At 31.6% G+C, this 19864-nt stretch overlaps 1 protein-coding gene across 1 annotated transcript; it reads left to right on the forward strand.

Moving 5' to 3' along the window:
- Nucleotides 1-3442: 3442 nt before the first annotated feature.
- On the forward strand, nucleotides 3443-6189 carry LOC145586517 (F-box protein FBW2-like). The gene is made up of 3 exons (XM_081643366.1): nucleotides 3443-3611; nucleotides 4250-4572; nucleotides 5367-6189. Exons 2-3 carry the CDS (start codon nucleotides 4265-4267, stop codon nucleotides 5989-5991), a joined length of 933 nt encoding a protein of 310 aa, XP_081499492.1. The 5' UTR covers nucleotides 3443-3611; nucleotides 4250-4264; the 3' UTR covers nucleotides 5992-6189.
- The last annotated feature ends 13675 nt before the right edge of the window (nucleotides 6190-19864 follow it).

Below are 19864 nucleotides of genomic sequence, written 5' to 3' on the forward strand. Positions count from 1 at the left end.
GCAACAAAGAACTAAAAGCAAAGAAATCAAAAATACAAGAGACAATAGCCGAAGCAACAAATAAAGCTTAGTAAAAACGAATCACAAGTAACTAGTATAAAAACCGTTAGTCCCCGGCAACGGCGCCAAAATTTGATAGGCGTGTCGCGTACCTAACAAAAATAACCTAACAAGACCACTACTATGTAGACGGGCAAGTAAGGGTCGGATCCCAAGAGACTATGGTTCAACTAATTAAATAGACTCAAATAAATACTAAGCGAGTAACCAATCAATATCGATAGATCTAAACTAGAACAATGTTAACTAAATAGCAATAAATAATAATAATATGAAATTAATCAAGAACTAAAAACATCTAAGATTAAGTATCCCCACTAATATGAATCAATGCAATAGAACAATCCCTTTCCCTCAATTAAATCAATAAATATTCCACAAGACAGATGCTCCCTAAAACAATACTAAGAGTTTCTTTCGATCAACTAATAGCTTCCCTAACATGCAATCATACCTATTTTCATGGAATCATACATATTAAAGACATTGAGAACGGCATCCTATAAGTCCTAGCAAGAACAATTAGCTATTTTCATGCATAAAAACTCCAACTTTTAATTAGGGTTCTAATATCAATTAAGAATCAACTTTCGTTGTAAACCTAATCACATTCAATAATACTATTTCTAGTTAATCATTGATAATAAAACCAACCCTAACAAAGAGGAATTATAAATTAATTAAATTGGGAATTGGGAAATTAAATAACACATTAATCCATATTAGGGTTCAACCTAACCCTAGATTATAATACTACTCACACATGATAATAGAAATAACAAGACAAGTAATCAAAGAAAACATAATAACAATAATAATTAAAGAAAACAAGAAAGAAAAATTAATACTTGAATCAAATTGATGAAATCGCAATCATGAATGTTGAGAACAATGAAACTCCAAACTCACGTCCCCAGAGCAGCCAAAGAGAATGAAAAATAAATAATATTTTCTAACTCCTTATTAAAGTCTATCCCAAACTATTAATATGCTAGGATTATGATAAGAGTTTGACTAGGATTTTGACTCCTAAATCACTAGTAAACGTACAAATTCGCAACAGCAAAGATTAGGCCACAACCACGTTGCGTCATGCGATAATATGCCACACCTTGGTTGCGGACTAATCTGCCATATACCATTAAATAGCTTGCAAATCAAGTGCCCACAACCTAGTTGCGGTATATCTAATGATCTCCACTAGCAGGTTGTGTAGGTCTTCATAGTCAACGTTTGATGAAGCTTTTCTCCCATGTAGACACTTGTAGATTACCCAACTTGATCAACATCCAATCAACTCTAATTGCATCTTCAATAATCCTAGAATCGTGCACTAAATCCTACAAAAACAAAGTAAAACACACCCGGGAAAAGCAACAATGGAATATAAAGGATAAAAGCTCTAAAAGATTAAATACATAGAGAAAATATGATGAAAACACATGAATATAACACATAAAAAATGAGTACATAAACGTGTTATCACACTCCTGTATATTCCATTTAATTGCCCTTGCTCATATTTTGCTATAAGTATTTTTCTATTGTATTGTATCTATATCTATACTTATATTCTGTCTTGGTATGATTCTTCTTTCTCACCTTTTTTTTTTTTTAAACATTATTGTTCCAATTCTTTAGAATTTAATATCTGTAATAAGCTTAGTAAATCCTTTTATATTTGTAATATAACATCTAATTTTTTGTTTATTTTTTTTAGAAACCAAGCTAGACTTATATATACATATAAAAGATAAACACAAATTTTTATATGTGGCTGGTCACACCGTGTGACCAGCCACAATTTTTATTATTATTATTTTTTTTTTTAAATAACACAACTCTTCCCTCTCCTCTTTTCTTAGCTTCTTCTTCAAGCCAAACCACACATCACCAACAACCATATCTCTACTCCACCCATTTTCTCTCTCCTCTTTTCTTAGCTTTTTCTTCAAGCCAAACCACTCATCACCAACAACCATATCTCTACTCCACCCATCTTATTAGTTATTATTAGCTGTATGTTTTTTTTAGTAGTGCACTAGGTTAATCCTGTGTGATGCACGGTTTAAATAATTAAAAACTTACTTGTATGTGTGTAATATAAATATTTTAAGCAAAACATAATAAATCGTGATCGATCCCTTTAGTTAGATTAGTTAAGATAAAAAATATTCTAATTAACTTCATAGTTATAATTAAATTTTTAAAATAGCATTCGTTTTTGATTCATTATAAAAAATTTGAAGAATTGATATAGAGGGAAAAAAAAAATCCAAACTCTACTATCACTAATAAATTGTGTAGTTAGTCATTTTAGTCATAAAATCTTTTAGAAAAATGTATAATTAATCAATAATTTTCAAATATTAGCTTTGTTTTGAAAAGGAAAAAAAGAGAGAAACAAAAGAGAGAGAGAGAGAGAATGATGTCACAAATAGTTTAGGAGGAAAAAAATTTTATAAGAAGGTGACACGTATATATGGTGATGTCATCGATAATTACTTTATTATTAGTTATAGATTTATCTATCCCATGTAAAAAAAATGTTATATTGCTATATGTTACGGAGAACAACTTTACGAGTAGCTTAGTAATTCTCTATAATAGAATGACAGTTTTGCTTCATCAATTACTCTTTTTTTTTTTTTTTTTTTTTTTTTTTTTTTTTTTTTGTAACTTTTTGCCATCAAATCAATAGAAGTTCTTTTGTCAAATTGCTTGATCATTCACTTAAAAATCATGTAGTTTATCACATACAGAGTAAAATATTTTATTTCTATTTTTGTGTAAACTTTTTTTTTTCTTATGTAACCTTTAAGTTTTCAAAGAATACAAGAATTTGCATATATATGGGTAACATATATATCCTATCAAGTTCCACAGAAAATAATTTCGATTCAACACGTCTTCTATGTGCACACAACACATGCTAAATGGAATATGAGATGTTATTAGCAATTCAATCAAAATCATTACCACTATTCCTTCTTAAATGATATTAACAACTCCATATATGCGTTAACACAAACTCCAATACTTATCCTTAATCTAGTTAATATATACAACTATACAAGTACTTCATACACGATTAGTTATCTCAATTCTACACAATCATTTTTCAATATGATAAAATGATATTATCAAAAATTTAAATCCGTCACACCATCAACTAATAGCGTGTAATACGTGCGATGATAAAGAATATGTGCTTTTGAAATTTAGATTAGTGACAAGAGTCCTTTTATGTGTTCATTTCTTCCCTATAATTTAGCAAAAATGTGATATTGTGGGGTCTATAAATTAAAAAACTTTTTAGAGCTACAACTTTTCTTGTCGGTGGTTTTAAATCCGTTGGTTAGCACCACTCCACTACTCCACTAGTGCGATAAAACATAAACATTTGTACTCACCTCAACTTTCTCTCTCTAATTCTCACACACAAATTCACTTTCTCTCTCTTCTTTTAGCGGATAATTCGGAGTTCCCTCTTCATGTTCGGGCGAGAAGGTTGAAGCTTTCAAGTTTATCTTTCTCCCTCCTTAATTTAGGTATGTTTATTCTTGTAATTATTAAAATATTATCCAAAAACCTCACTTAATTCTATATTAATTTATGTTTGAATCTGTTACTCTATTTTTTTATTTCATGAAACTCCTGCTTTAATTCATTTATTGCTCTATAAACTTGTTGTTGATCTATCTTTTTCATTTATTTTTCTGGGTTTTGGGTAGTTGGGAAATTAAATTCATCCCAATTCTTGATAAATCCTCCTCCAATTTTTAAATTAAAGTTTAGAAATTGGTGAAAATTTCCAATTTCCCCTTAATTTGTACTCCGTACTATGTTGATTTGAAGCTCTCATTTTAGGTATTTCTCTGTTTCTTGAATTATTTATCTCATTTATCCTGTTTTAAAGCTGCAATTTTAATTATTTATCTATGTGTGTGTGAAAATTTCAATTTTCTTGCTTGATTTAGGATACCCACTTGAAAAAATTAAAACTTTAGTACAAAAACACTGATTTGAAGGCATATTAGTTTACAATACTGATTTTTGTTGAAGTATATTATGTTCAATTTGTCATAAGATCTGCTTTATATGATTATATCAATTATACCTTATAGCTTGTAAAGTTTTAAACTTTGGTGTAGAAAACTAATTTGTGGGGAATTATATTGATTTGAAGGTGGGGGAGAGTAAGATGGAAGAAGGAAGTGAATTTCGACAATGGGATGAGTTAATTCCAGATGCATTAGGGTTAATATTTAAGAAGTTGTCATTAGAGGACATTTTAACAGTGATTCCTAGAGTTTGCAAGGCATGGGGGAAAGCTGCTCAAGGGCCTTATTGTTGGCAAGAGATAGATCTTGATGAGTGGAGTGTTGATTGCGAGCCGGAGAAACTCGACCGGATGCTCCGACTGCTTATTACTCGTAGTGCTGGCTCGCTTCGTAAGCTTCAAGTTTCTTGTGTCAATGATGATGAGAGTTTCGCTTTCATTGCTGAAAAGTAAGCATCCTAACTATGATCTCTATGTTTTCAGTTTTTAGCTTATAGCTAGTTTATTGTGATTGTTGAATGTTGAATGTAAATGCTCTTTGTTTCTGGTACGACGTTAGGCAAAGGGAAAAGGCGAAAATGAAGGGCAGGAAAACGTGTTCCTTCGGGTTGCCTTCCCTTATCATATTGATTATGAAGATAATTTAGTGAGGAGTTAAGTGTGATTTGGGGACCAATGAGTTAATGTGATAGATCAATCAATAATGGTTTGTTATGCAAACAATGGAAAGAATATTGGGGACCATGCATTATAGTCATGGACTTGGTGTTTTGTGGATCTGGGAGCATTCATTTGAGGAAAAAGTATAGGGAGAATGTCTCATATCCACCCAATGCCAAATCCATGTCTTCAAAATCACGTTTTCGGGATGAGGCCTGTGGATTCCAGGGGATGATTTTGGAATTGTGCGAATTTATTGGCTTGCTTAACCAAACAAATCTTTGATGTATCCACTTCAACCAATAAAACAAACAAAACGAACACTTAAATGATGCTCATGATATATGTTTTCATCTTCAATGCTAATTTTGTGTGAAGTTAAAGGGTTGAAGTTTTATGTAACGGAAGGTTTGTAGGAAGAGAGGACCTCAGCATATAACCTGAATTTGCATCATAGATATGTTGCCTGATGAGCCTACTAGATTAATAGTTGCTATGTTAATTATTAACTATGATTATGTAAAATGGTTGTTCAATTCGTGATTTTGAGGTGTGGATGTGTTATTTCTTTTGCATTTCCCAGTGCGGGCTCCCTTCAGAATCTTATAATGCGGAGATGCGGTATCAGTGATTCCATTGTAGAGCAGTTGGCTGGGAAGTTCTCTAGAATTGTTTCATTAGACCTGAGCTACTGTTGTCAGATTAGCACTCGTGCTTTAGAAGCCTTTGGAAAAAACTGTAAGATGCTGTCTTCATTAAGCTGGAACATGCACCCTTTAGGTTCGGCTTTCAAGCTTTCACATGTTGATGAAGCTCATGCTATTGCCAAAACAATGCCTAAGCTTAAAGAGCTTGAGCTTGCTTACCTTCGAATCAACACAGAGTGTGTCCTTGACATCCTTTCAGGGTGCCCCGACCTTGAATTCTTGGACTTGCGAGGGTGTTGGGATGTCCATCTAGACAAAAAGGCCCTTGAGAAGCGGCACCCAAAGTTGGAGGTTCTTGGACCTCAAGTGGTGATGGGTGCTTTCGAAAGGAGAGCATATTTCGATGAATATTACTCAGACTCCGACTTCTCGGATTATGATTACATGGATTATAGCGACGATGAAAGCTTTGATGGGATGTGGGATGATGAAGACATAGAGCTCAGGATTTATGAAGGTCCTGATAACATGTATGAATTTGGCTGGCCTCCATCTCCCTAGCCCGAGTAGTTAGTCCGGAATAGTTAATATTAGCAATGTTGTGAACTTGGTGTTATTTCACTCCTTGTGAAATTTGTGAAGAGTCTACCCCTTAAGTATTAGTTTTTCCTGCTTAGCTTCTGCATTGCACTAGAAATAGGCACCCGTTATGTGAATCTATAGACGCTTTAATGTTAATGAAGTATTGCAGTTTGTATATGTTTTGTTTCTTTTTCTTTCCTGATCTCAAATATTAGAGTATGTATCTGATTGTTTCACGTTTCACCTAAGAAAACCATGGAAAGAATTAAGTTCTTATATACTTCATATATCGGTATATTGAAAAACTTACTTCATTCTTGTATATTCAATGTTGCAGACTGATGTTTGTTTTGTTTTTGATGTCATGCGAAATTGAATAACACTAAATGATGCGTGATTTTATCGTATTAATTATATATTACCAACTTAATACGGCATCTCATATGTAGGAATACTCCTCCTACGTATGCATTATTGTATTTGTTAAGGATTTGGTGAAATATTCAGATTTAATTTATGAGGCTTGAAAATTAAAATACCTTGATATTATTCCTGACATTATTGCATGGATGTTGATGTTGATATTGATATTCATGTTCAAATTTATGTGCTCTTCTTTTTACCATATTTTGGTGGGTCTATTTTTAATTGATTCCCTGTGTCTTCTGTGTGGTAAGTAGTGGTAGGCCTGCATGTCCCGAGTACACTTATATTCTGTTTTTTGTTCTATTTACCCTGCAATCATGTTTTGAGATTTTGCTATAGTAAGTAATTGTAAGGGAAATTCTCAATGGTAGCCTTTAACTATGGCTTATTTCCAATGGTAGCCAATTTTTTTTTTTGATTCTCAATGGTAGTACTGTACTTTTTAAAAGTTACAACCGTAACCTTAATTATGTTTTTCCGTTAAATTTCTGTTAAATCTAATTTTATTTTAAATCAAGGTTAATTAAAAAAAAAAGTAAATAAATAAAACCACCCCTCCCCTCAACTGCCCAGCCACTCTTTCCCCTTACTGCCTAGCCACCTCCCTCCCTCCACTGCCCAACCACTTTCCCCCTCCCCCTCCACGGCTCCACCACCCACCGGTGATAGATTCTCCCGACACCCAAACACATCCTATTTTGGTGTTTCCCCTACCCCCTCTTTACATGGTTCAATTTGTTCTTCCTCTTCTTCTCCATCATCCGTCGCCGTTAAATTTGCACCATATGCGTCAATGTGGTGGCCAAAGTCGGGGATTGGAGGGAGAATAAACCGGAAATTATTTGAATTCGATGTCGAATTTGTGCGAGAAGAATTGGAGATGATTTATGAATTCTAGGTTTTTAATTGGGGATTTTTTTTATGTTTGTGATTGAAAGGAATTGGGAATTCATCTACCTCCATTTTTGTTGAATTTTCGAGCAATTAGGGTGCGGCGCGAGGGCTGTGATTGTGGTGTTGGTGTGAAAGCTGCAATTTGCATGGTTGCTGCTGTGGGTTGGAGGCAAGAGAGGTGGCAAATGGTGGTTGCTGCAGGCTGCTTAGTTGTGTATAGTTGGGTGACCCGGTGGTGTAAAGGTGGAGGTGTTTGGTTGTTGTTTTTGTATGTACTGATGTTGTTGTTGTTGTGGGCTGGTTAAGTTAACTTGAAGGGGTGGCCATTGCATGCGGTGGAAGGGGGGAAGACAGGGGGTGGGTGTATCGTGGACAGTGGAGGGTGTTGTGGTGGAGGGTTTGGGGGTGGAGCCTTGGAGGTGGCTGCCATGGAAGTTGAATGAAGGGGATGAGAGAGAAAATGGTTAAGAGAGAGAAAAGTGTTGAAAATAGTTAAAGTTAACAGATAGTTTACGGTTTAGAGTTAATAAGGTTACGGTTGCAAGTTTTTAAAAGTAGAGTGCTACCATTGAGAATTCAAAAAAAAAAATTGGCTACCATTGAGAATAAGCAATAGTTGAGGGCTACCATTGAGAATTTCCTTAATTATAAACAAGATCAATCAAAGGTCGGCAAATGTTTACTTCCTCTATTTTAAATTACTTTCAACGTTTGCTTCTTCACACTTGTAAATGCACTCTTAGCGAAACTTGTAAAACCGGTTACTTTGTATCATCCGAAACAAGGTACTCCATACTAGTAAGTGATTACTTAAAAATCTTGGTTGTAATTAGTGTATATTTGCAACCCCAAAGATTAATGTCGGAAGTTCGTTCACACAAGTAGTGTGTTTAGTTTGTGGTTTAGTTAGATGGAAGAGACAAGAAATCAGCGGCCACATGATTTCATGTGACCGTAACTTTGGATCTTGTACTCAAGCGTGCTTTGAACACTGGAAAACTATTCATGTCTGTTTGTATTTTTATACTATGTCAATCCCTGATTTTTTTCTTGCTGCTATTGCACATGTTCTCCAGTTGATCCTAATTGAAACCATAGCTACCTAACCATTAATAAGGTCTTTATTTAGTCGATAAGGTTTTTGTTTAGTTGGTAAAGTTTTGGGGGTGGTACTAGTAGAGAGTACTATAGACTCGACCTATGTTCTTTTTTATAAGCGGAGATTAGACATGTTCTCTGTGCGCGCTTCAATTATATGTGCTGGCTAGAACTATTTGTTACTTGTATTGTACATACTGGTTTTTAAAATTTTATTCATGTCATTTGAATTGAAATTATTCAATTCTTGTATTTTTTTTGATAATATAAGGGACACATATTTTATGTTTTAAGGATTGTCGACTTGTCGTGTTAGAACAAGTACTCAAACCAAGCGTTTGTTAGAAGGATGCTTTCATTAGAATTGTCAAATGCTTTAATATAAATGATGTAAGGAAATTAATTTCAATTTGTATTACTTGTACGAGAAATCAACTTGTTACTTGATCTAATAAATACACTTCTTAGGATTGATAGATTTCAAACACGCAATGGGAACAAATAATTGCGAATTAATCTATTTCAAATACAACTATTATGTGTACGGATTTTTTTTTACTTTGTAAATCACTAAGATTAATTAAAAGTACTCCATATATAATACCACACGATTTGGCACAACACTATGATACCGTGCAAGAAACAGTACTTCATTATGAATATGGCTATAAAGCCAACATTTTAGTGAGCTAAATATTTGTTACATGTAAGGCTGTTCAACGGCTTCGCGCACGGTTAATCATACCATTAACATTGTGGTCAATTGTTTTAACACTCATACTGTATTAGGCAAAATTGTTAAAATAAATCAATCTAATAACATTGACGATTGACGACAATGACAACAACAAAAAAAAGGACGATCTACGTATAAGCCCATTGGACGTTGGTTGATGACAAAAGGAGTAACGCTTCAGCTTTATAAGATAGTTTTTTCTTGGTTGAATGTCTTTTTTTATTTGGTTTTTAGAGAGCTACTAGGACAGGTGATGAAAATCAAACTCATAATTTCCTGAAATCGGAAGTAAAGCTCTAACCAGTTGAGCTATGTCTCACTATATTGCGTACATTACTATTGTTTGTGTGTGCATTTAATTGTGAGCATTAGATTTTACTTGAATTTTTATTCCCTCTTCCCCTTTAGAGATGGGCCTGGTTGATATTGGGCTGGGCTTTATGACTGGGCTAGGAGAGTGAAGAGCAGCTGTGCTTAATGAAGAAAATTGGAGCTGGCCCACAAAGGCACAAAGAAACAGAATAGGGCCAGTCATATACTGAAAGGTCAGTACTCAGTAGGTCTAATTGTATTCAAATTTTGTCTAGTTAACAAGGATGGTGGCTCAAAATTTGACAGAAGTACATATCCTACTAGCCAAAATTTCTATTAAACTCCCAGAGTACCGGGAGCATGGTACTCCGGGGTCAAAATGACACCGTTTCTAATTGGGACAATAGGTAGTCAGCCTCTTCTTCTATTATCTCCTCTTCCTTCTTGATTTTCTCCCTTTTCTTTCTGATATACTTTGCTTCCCTCTATGTTCTTTCAATTTCTATGAATTTAATCCTCTTTATTCTAATTGCAAATTTTTCATTCTAATTTTTCTCCCAATTCAATCAATCACTCTTTTTTCTCATCTTTTTTCGTCAATTACTTTACTAAATTGAAGATAATTTTGCGCAATTTGCTGGGTATCGAGGTCGATGATGTTCGATTGTATCGGCTTGGCTTCGTCCCGAACCAAGGCAAGTCGTACGGTCCTTGTTGAGTAAGGCTTCGGCAAGCAGAACTCTCGCCAAGAGCTCCTCGATTGACGACAGAGGAACCACCCAGTCTGCTGGGACGGGGCAACTCAATTTTACACAATTGCAAATTTGATGATTCTTTTTGAAACGTAACATATAGTTTAATCTAAAATAATATAATGTCAATTAAGAATAACATGTGTTTTAACAGTTAATTTGCAAGTTATATAAACAACATGCTTCTATTTATAAAATAATATTTATAAGTTCTAAAATAATGTAATCAGAAACATTTATGAGTTCTAAAATAATATTTCTAGTAATGAAAGTAGTATGCTTTTAAAATCATAAAATCTGAAATAATATTGAGCAGTTCTTAAGTAACATGTTCAATAAGAATAAATATCATGTTTAGTAATTGGAATAATATGCTTCTATTTTATGTTTTTATGTTATTTCGTTTTGTTAATTTGTTGTTTCATGAATAAATTCTAGTGTGCTTTTTTTTTAAAAAAAGTTGGGTTTCTAGACTATTTATTAGATTAGGCCTGGAGTACAATACTAGGCACTCCAGGAATACCTAATACTAACTCCTAGCCAAATGGAATTTTCTGAATCAGGCTAAACCGGAACCATCCTGTTGGAAACCTCTTCATGGATCCCCTCATGGTTCCATATGTCTAATATCGACAACTTATTCAATCACGGAGTATTTTATTTCAATCCCCACATATCTTAATCGGGTTTACCCGGTCATTATAAAATGAGGGAAGAGCCTTAAAGTTGAGAATTGAGAGCGCCCTAAGTTAATCAACAGTTGAGATGAATTGGATCATAGTTGGGACTAATAACACACACACACTCACGTTTTTTTAGAGTAATTCACAAGCCAAAATGTTATTAGTTGATTGTTAAAATGAAATTGATTCGAGGATTACCTAATTTGTGTCTAGCATCAAATTTAACTACGAGGTACAATTTTCAGATCTTTCAATCAGTCATTGTAAAATTGATAAAGACTCCAAATGAATAGACGACCATAGGATGGGCTTAAATTGATTGTGTTTAAGTTCCACGACAATTACATAGGATGAGTTTTAATTTGTACGGGGTTGATTTGTTAGCATAAAGACTAAAGAGTCGTTCTCACAAGACAATAACGATGTCCCTTAAATCATAGCCTGCTTGTATTTTAGCAATTGATCAATTTGGGTAAAAATTGTTATGCGGATCATCATTGGGCAGATTTTGGACTCGTTATGCTATAAAGGAAGTTGTTTTAAACATGTTGGAATAAAGGAAGAAAATAGAATGTTAACCTTGGCACCGGGCGCCTAATCGGGCGAGATCTGTTCAACTGGGCGCGACAGTAAAGATGATTTTTATCGTATGTTCGCCCTACTGGGCGGGAGCTCGCCCTGTCGGGCGCGCCACCGGGTGGAAGCTCGCCCTGCCTGGCGCGCCATCGGGCGGAGCTCCTAGGTGACCGTTGGAAGTTCTAACTCTTTCTCTTCCCCTTCTTTTTGTAACTTCCTCTTAACTCCCAATTAATGGAAAGTTTAAGGGCTTTTTTTTTTTTTTTTTGATGGAAAAGTTTAAGGGGTTGTTATTATGCCTTTATTTCTGATTAAGAGCTTGGTCTCTTTGGATTCTCCAACTCTTGATTATCCCCTTCATTATATATTTCATGATTGGAAAAAATCAGAAGATATTTGTTCATAACCTTCAAACACAAGCTTAAACACATACTCTATATTGGGCATAAGCTACTTGGCTCCAACCTTCCACCCAAAAGTGCCTTTGAGTGGAAGTGGTGTGTTAACCTTAGGGAACGTGCCGGCGAATACAATTGTGCACCTCGGTTGTGCCGGAATTTCGTTTTCAAGTCAATGAATTTGCTTCACAACACACCGTATTCTTTCCATTGTCATAAGATTAATTTTTCGATCTTATTATTTTAATTTCATTGTAACCTTGAAAATATCTCTTTAGTTTACAACAAAACATGCTCAAACAATTGAGGTCTTTTTTGGCTAACTGCTATGCGTCTTTGAATAATACAGCACGATCAAAATTTAAATGATTGAATATGAATGTCAACTTTATATTAAAACAAAATAACTAGCCGTGTAGGTAGGAGGAAACGAGATATATAGAGAAATATAATGGTGAATTAGAAACCAACTACTAATTGAAAGAGAGAGAACTAATTATGTCACATAAGTAACATTCAATTATTTGGAGTATTGTTATAACATGTGAAGTATCATTATACACATTTAATAAAGTATTATTAGGTCCATTACACTACAAATTGACTAGTTAATTATACAGTGAAACTACATTCATCTTTTTCAATACTCTTTTTCATTGGCTAATTGTTTTTTTTTTTTTTTTTTTTTTTTTTTTTTTTTTTTGAGGCAAATTGCTTAGTAGTTAGATGCCTCTTCCATTGTCTTTCTTCTACTCTTTTTCATATAGGCTAAAATGAACGTTGCATTAAAATTAAGATAGAGATGTATAAAGGATAATATTAGACTGTGAAAGTAGCCAAGAATCTAAAGGGTAATCTAGAGTTTTAGGAGACAATGAGATTTTTTTTTTTTTTTTTTTTTTTTTTTGGGGGGGGGGGGGGATCGGGATAGAAGGTTAATAAAGAAGTATACGTGTGAAATTCTTTCTACACATGTTATAATGAAGACAATATGATATATATATATATATATATATATATATATATATATATATATATATATATATATATATATATATATATAGATATTCCTGTTACCTTTAAGCAATTTTCCATATCTTGATAGATCAAGATAAGATACACTACTATATGAATCTATGATGTGATACAATGTTACTTAATAATCATAAATGTCCTCTTTGTTTTTTAGTGATAAGTAAATTGGATGCCCTATGTATGTGCATTTCGACAAATTCCAAATTAAAATACTACCAACTTTTTTTTTATAAAAAACAGAAATATACTAATTAATATGCCATTATACAACTAACTTATTTCCTAAGATAAATTGGAATTTGGAATGTATTTAGAGGATGAGATTGGCACAAATAGTGGAATTTTCCTTCCTTTTTCCATCCCTTTCATATTTTCATTAGGGTTGGTAAGATTTGAAAGTTTTGAACTTTTAAATGAGTTTGTGAAGAAGTTAGGTGGATGATTTACTTGACCAACTTCATGGCATGGGCAGTCGACTTTCTCCTAAAAGTCTTATCAATGATTGTCATTTACTTAATTAATTAAGGTAATCAGTTAATTACAAGTGGCAATATATTATTATCAAATTATACCATCATGAAAAAAATTATCAGCAACAAAGTGGATGAATATATAGTCTAACACGTAGTAATAATACTAAATCACGTATTTGGTCTTTCTTATTTTGCATTTTTTTTTTTAAATTTATTTATTTTTTATTTTTTATTATAGTGTACTCTAACGTCACTAACATGTTTTTTCCATTCGACAAGCTTATACGTTGTATAGTCGCTCGTACCATGAATTAGAAGAATTGTTTACCTCTTAATAGTTTTCATTTAATTTTTAGTATTTGGCAAAAAATTCTTTGTATCTTGTATCAATTGTATCATTTGTATGTATGTTAAGGTAGAAGACATATTATTTGGATCTATTAGTTCAAGGCATATTCGAGTGATCAGTTATGATATCGATGTTTTTATTATTCGAATCTGGTCAAACTTGATTGTGTTGCTTTAAAAACAGCTCAATGTAGGATTTGCTTATTTGAGGCTTACTTATAATGAGACAATTTTAAAATGGAAACATATAATAAAAGAGATAAGACAATATCCTCTAATCTATGATATGTTGCATTTAAAAAATAGCTAAATAATTCGGCTGCTTATATATGCATTTTAGTCAATTACACCCATTATTTAGGAATAGTCTATGATATGCAGCTTATATGGCATGTGTGCGGTGTGCCTAATTGCCAAATTCTGTCTGCTCAATCTGGTACAAAATATATATTCGGGTGGTGTTACATTGGGTATTTATAATATATTAATATAGGAAACTATATAATTATACTTTCCAACTTGTGAGTAATCTCTCACGTTTTGTGGAAAATTGTTTGATGAGTATAAAAAATCACGAAAAAGGTGGCTCTTGTTGAGCAAATTATTATCTACACTTGGATGTATGATGCACCCAAAAATATATATATTTCTTTCATTTGATTATTAAATATGTAATAATAACCATCAGCAAAATGAGCTAATTACAATACCCTTAAATGCATCGTCCAACCAGGTGTAGTATCAATGTATATAACAACACTTCTCTAACTCATCATTTTAGTAATATAGATTTGATTGATTAGTGATGGTCAATTGGTCAAATAGTTTCACTGGCATTCTATAGTGAAAGTATTGCAATCTCAAGAATAAATGATCCTTATGTAACCATGTTGACACTAATTTATCATACATATCATTTATTTGATAAGTAATACGGAGTAATAAATTTGTAATTTGTAAGGAAAAATATTTAATATTTTCATGGTACATAATTCCACCAAACAAGTCGCAAGAATAAGTTTAAGAGTGTAATATTAGCTCTTTTATTTATTCATTTGTTTAAGGCAATCTAGCAAGGTGACGATTAACTTTCTCTACTCTGTTTTTTAATCCATCATGCAACAATGTAATTAAGTCATAATTAGCTATTGAAAATGATAATTCTGTGATGTTTAGTTTAGGAAACTGTACTTATGTGTTCAACCATACGATCAGGTCACCACATAATATCAAGTTGTTACACACTTACACATGCGCATATACTTCCTCTGTTTTTTTTATACTTGCAACACACATTTTATCACGCTTTTCGAGAAGGTGATTAAACTAGGTAAACGAATGAATTAAGCTATGAAATTTAAACCGTAACAACTTATCACTTTCTTCTTATAGGTGGTAAAATTTTGTAAATTAATTTATCCGTTTACCTAGTTTAATATCTTCATTAAAATAAGTGCCGAAGAGATGTGTTGCAACTAAATAAAAACGGAGGAAGTATATATATGCTTGTTCTACATCAAATTTATAAAGCATATCGTTTTTATTCAATAATCAAGAAAAGTCAATTGATACGTGCAACAAATTGGCCAGTCTATAAACTTATATGTTCAATTTCTAGTGAAGTCAAATTCATGTAAGTAAGAGTCAAATAAATGACTCATTGACCTCTGATCTCCATGTAAAGGATATCGCAACTCCGTAAGTAATACATTAAATATCTCGTGTAAAATATCAGAAGAAATGTGCTTATTTTTTCCAAGAAATTTCCCCGAAAATTTCAGATTAATTCTTCTTTTGTACTAGCTCACCCAAAAAAAAAAACTTTTGTGCAGTATGAACATTAGAAGAAAATCTGAAAATGCAACGCTTTCTTCCAAAAGTGTTCCATGAAAATTACAGATCATTCCTTCTTTAAATCGAATAATCTAACCCTATTAAATCACATTACAATTACAGGTAAAAAACAGTGTAATTTTTTTTTTTTTTGTTTTGCAACGTGCATGTACGTATTCGTTTGACCCTTTCCAATTAGTCTCCTTGTCAAAAATCTTTAAAAAAAATAGTCGAAAGCAACCAATTCTTTATGGTATTCAACTATTGAACCAAACTAACATTGAATACGTATTTATTACTAAATTTGGTCCCTCAAACTCAGCTTATGAATGAAACAATAATACCAGACTACTACTGGCTACTGCAGCTGCCATATCAATATATATACTTCATTTATTTTAAAATACTTCTCTTAATTAATTTATGTAGAATATTAATATAGTGATTATGATACCTCACAAAACTATGCATTTTATATTTTCATACACATAATAACAATTTGTGGTCAAATATTTAAGATTTAACCATGAAAATAATAATAGACTGTACAGGGACTAAGAGAGTATACACCATAAGACCATAACTTTGTCCATCATTAATCCAATTATAAAATTGAAAATATACAATTACACTGATCAAATAACTAACATACATAACGTAATATAAATTATGTTTTCCCTTAATGCAAATAAAAAGTGCAGAATGATTGCGGTTAAATTGGTAAATTAGTAATATCGCTCCTATTTTATATCCTAAAATTTAAGAATCAAATGTCACAAGACTCACTCGAAGGGATATCCCTTATCTGAGTTATCTCTTTCCCTCAAGTGAGACTCCTCCTTTTTGTCTTACAGAATAAATAAATAGAAAGTAAAAAATGATTGTGTGCGAATGCCGAATGGTGGCTTCGTGCGCTAAGCCAAAATAAGTTGGCGCAGCTGAATGCCAGCGAATTAAAAATATAGAAGTGTGACGAATTTGCGATTAGTAGGTGAGAAGTGAAACTACAGTATTTTTATTTATAAAATACCTTAAATTTACACTGAAATTACACAAAAACCCTCAACTACCACCACCACCACTTCCCCTAAATCCCCACTTCTCAGTTCTCACTTTTCTTTTTCTTCTACTTGTTCGTTTTATTATTATTATTATTATTATTATTATTATTATTATTATTATCAATATCTATATTTACAATTATACTACTTGAGTATATTAAAAGCACAAACTTTTATTTCGTTTGTGTTATAAAGGTTACTCGGTCAATATTAGAGGGTTATTTGGTAAAACGCTTTGTATTAAAAAAAATAAAAAATAAAACTTTTCTAAATGTGGTTATGTGTCACATATATAACATTATACATATTCAATTCAATAAGTAAGTCTTTTATTTAAGTAAATATCAAAGTTTTAACCACGTAGAGTTGGCAAAAGTTGACACGATATGAATTGATGAATACCGAAAAAACAGATATTAGTGTTAATGGTTTATGACCCGTTAAATTAAATAGGATGGGTTGGTGTTAAGATTCCTAATACGATTCAACTTGTCTAAGAAAGAAAATATGGAAATAATCATATAACTAGATAATACAACACGAATATGAATGATATGGAATTAAAAGTGGGTTAGAGTCAAGGGTTTCTAACACATTTAATTAAATGGAATGGTCAAGTTAGTATTGAGGTTCTCCTATGCGTGAAATGCAAATGTGAGTATAACACGACACGTTTGTCAACTCTATACTACGCTATGTCATGTAGTCTTTGTCCTCCAATAATCTTTTGAGGTGAAATGAAATAAGCGGAATAGATCTAAAATGAAGTAGAGTAATGTACCAAGATGACCTAAACTCAATTGACCTGAAAAAAAAAATTCAAAAGACTGGAGCCTAAATAGAGGGGGTCAAACTTCACATTGGTTGAGAAGAAAAATTTTTACTACTATTGAAAACAAAGGGAGATTATTTGTGGATATTTTAAAGACTAAGAGCCTGTTCACATTTACTGAATTGAGTTGAACTGAACTGAATTGATTGGAGTTGAACTGAAATGAATAGAGCTGAAATGAATATCTTATGAGAGAAGGAAATTAGGAGTTGAACTGAACTGATTGAAGCTGAAGTAAACTGAAATTAAGCTAAAGTGAACAGGCCCTAAGTAGTAGAAAAGATTATATGTGAATAAATTTTATATAATATGTTGTCATTTCAAAATAATACAAGTACTTTAATAAATGAAATACAAAAAGATTCAATCTTGACAATCGTGATTCGTGAGTGAATATAAATAATTTATGCCAGTAAGATCTTGACTAGAGGTAATTGTTTGCGGATTTGGCAGAAACAAAGGCTCGACCTATACTTGCCTTATATAGCAAAATCAAACCCTTTTATGCGAGGTAACGAGCCTAAAATCTTTGAAATATTTTTACCAACATTAACTAATCATTAAAAAAAAAACATTAACTAATCTTTTTAATATTTATAAATGTTAAAAATTATTTTGACAAAGTTGTCTTGAAATTTTCTTGATCACAAATGATAGTAGAAATTAAAAAGTTGGAATTTTGACATATGAGTGAAAACATGAAAGAAATTATTTAGCAAATCTTCAACGATGAAACATCAAATAAAAATTAATACTTAAGTGTAAACAATAAAAGCTTAGAATTCAATACATTTTTTTGTTGTTGTTATTTTCAAAAATATAAGTGCAGAAAAAAACTTTCTTGAATTTTATTTTTCTATTTTAAAATTTTCTTAAATTTTATTTCGGTGCTCTATCTTTTTCTCACTTTACAGTTTATATACCTTTTTTATCTGTTAATTTTGTTATTTTTTTTTTTCACGATCGGACGATTTCTTATGACGATTCATGTTAGCCAACCCTGAATTATTTTGGAACTAGTGTTTTGTTAGTTGTTGTTGTTGTAGTAGTAGTAGTATATGTGTAGAATAAACTAACTAAAAATATATATTAAATTATTTTCTTGCTATACGGGCTAGCCCATAGTAAATATTATCTTTTCCATATACGTCTATTCACTTTAACGGTTTAGGCTTACTTCACCTAAATATTCAATTTTTAAAATTATTGTCCAAGCCTGTTCGTTTTGCTGGCCAAATTGGGTTGGCTTAATGGGTTGTCCCACTTATAAATAGCTCTAGTCTTGATCTAGTGGTGAAGCCATTAAGATTAAGTGCATACATACAATAGGTTACATATTCAAATTTACTTCTAGACTAAATGAAATCCGTGCATTGCATGGTTTTTATATAATATTTTGTATAATTATTGTAATTTTTTAATATCTATGACTTTTAAACATAAAATTTTCACTAAAATTTCTATTGGAATTTTTTTTTTGGTTTTAATTTGTAAGTTATTTAAAATTGATAAAATATTTTGTCAAATCTAGAGAACTTTTTATTTTTTTTTATTTTTTTTTTTACTATAATATACGTTGTAAATTTTTTCAAAAATTCTTATATGTGGCTGGCCACACTTGAAATTTTTTTCCTCATTCAGTAGATATTTAGATAAAATCTTTAATAAGAAAAGATAAAGTTTTATTTTTTTAATATTAGATTTTATTTTTGAAATTAATTTTAAAACATTGATATGTAGAACTTGAATAATTTACTACTTCCTTAAACCTCTTTTCTCTCCTATTTATTAGGTTAGAACCCATGTGATGCACGGTTTATATAAAACCTATTTTTGTAATTGCTATTATACATGAATATAAATAAGAATTATGTACAACAAATATTTGTAATTTTATAATTTTAAAGTTTCATCTAAATTATGATATATGGAGTACTTATTTAACGTAGTCTAATACATATTTCAATGTAATAGTTCATTTATTAGTGTGCTATTTAAAATTATTTTAATTTCCTATGATAAACCGATAGATTTGATAGGTTTAGTTGTAATGTAGAAGTTTTTAATATTTAAATTTCAAAAATGTTAAATTTGTTAGCTCCAAAAAAAAAAAATCATGCTTAACATTTAGACAGGAAAAAATTTATTAGGAGAGCAATATATGGACAGTAGTGTTATTAGTATACTATGTTTTAGTAATAATTGTTAATAGTCAATAGATTAGTTGGTTTTACTTGTGTAATAATTGATGTTTTAATTTAAAATTTAATTATAATACTCTTTTGTAATCTTAGATTTATATATATTGTTGTGATTTTTATTTGTTCAATATTTGATTAGATAAATCTTAAAAATTATAATATTACTAGAATGTATCCGTGCTATACTGGTATGT

The sequence above is a fragment of the Chenopodium album genome, chromosome 16 (assembly GCF_948465745.1).
Source record: "Chenopodium album chromosome 16, dcCheAlbu1.1, whole genome shotgun sequence".
Taxonomy (NCBI): Eukaryota; Viridiplantae; Streptophyta; class Magnoliopsida; order Caryophyllales; family Amaranthaceae; genus Chenopodium; species Chenopodium album.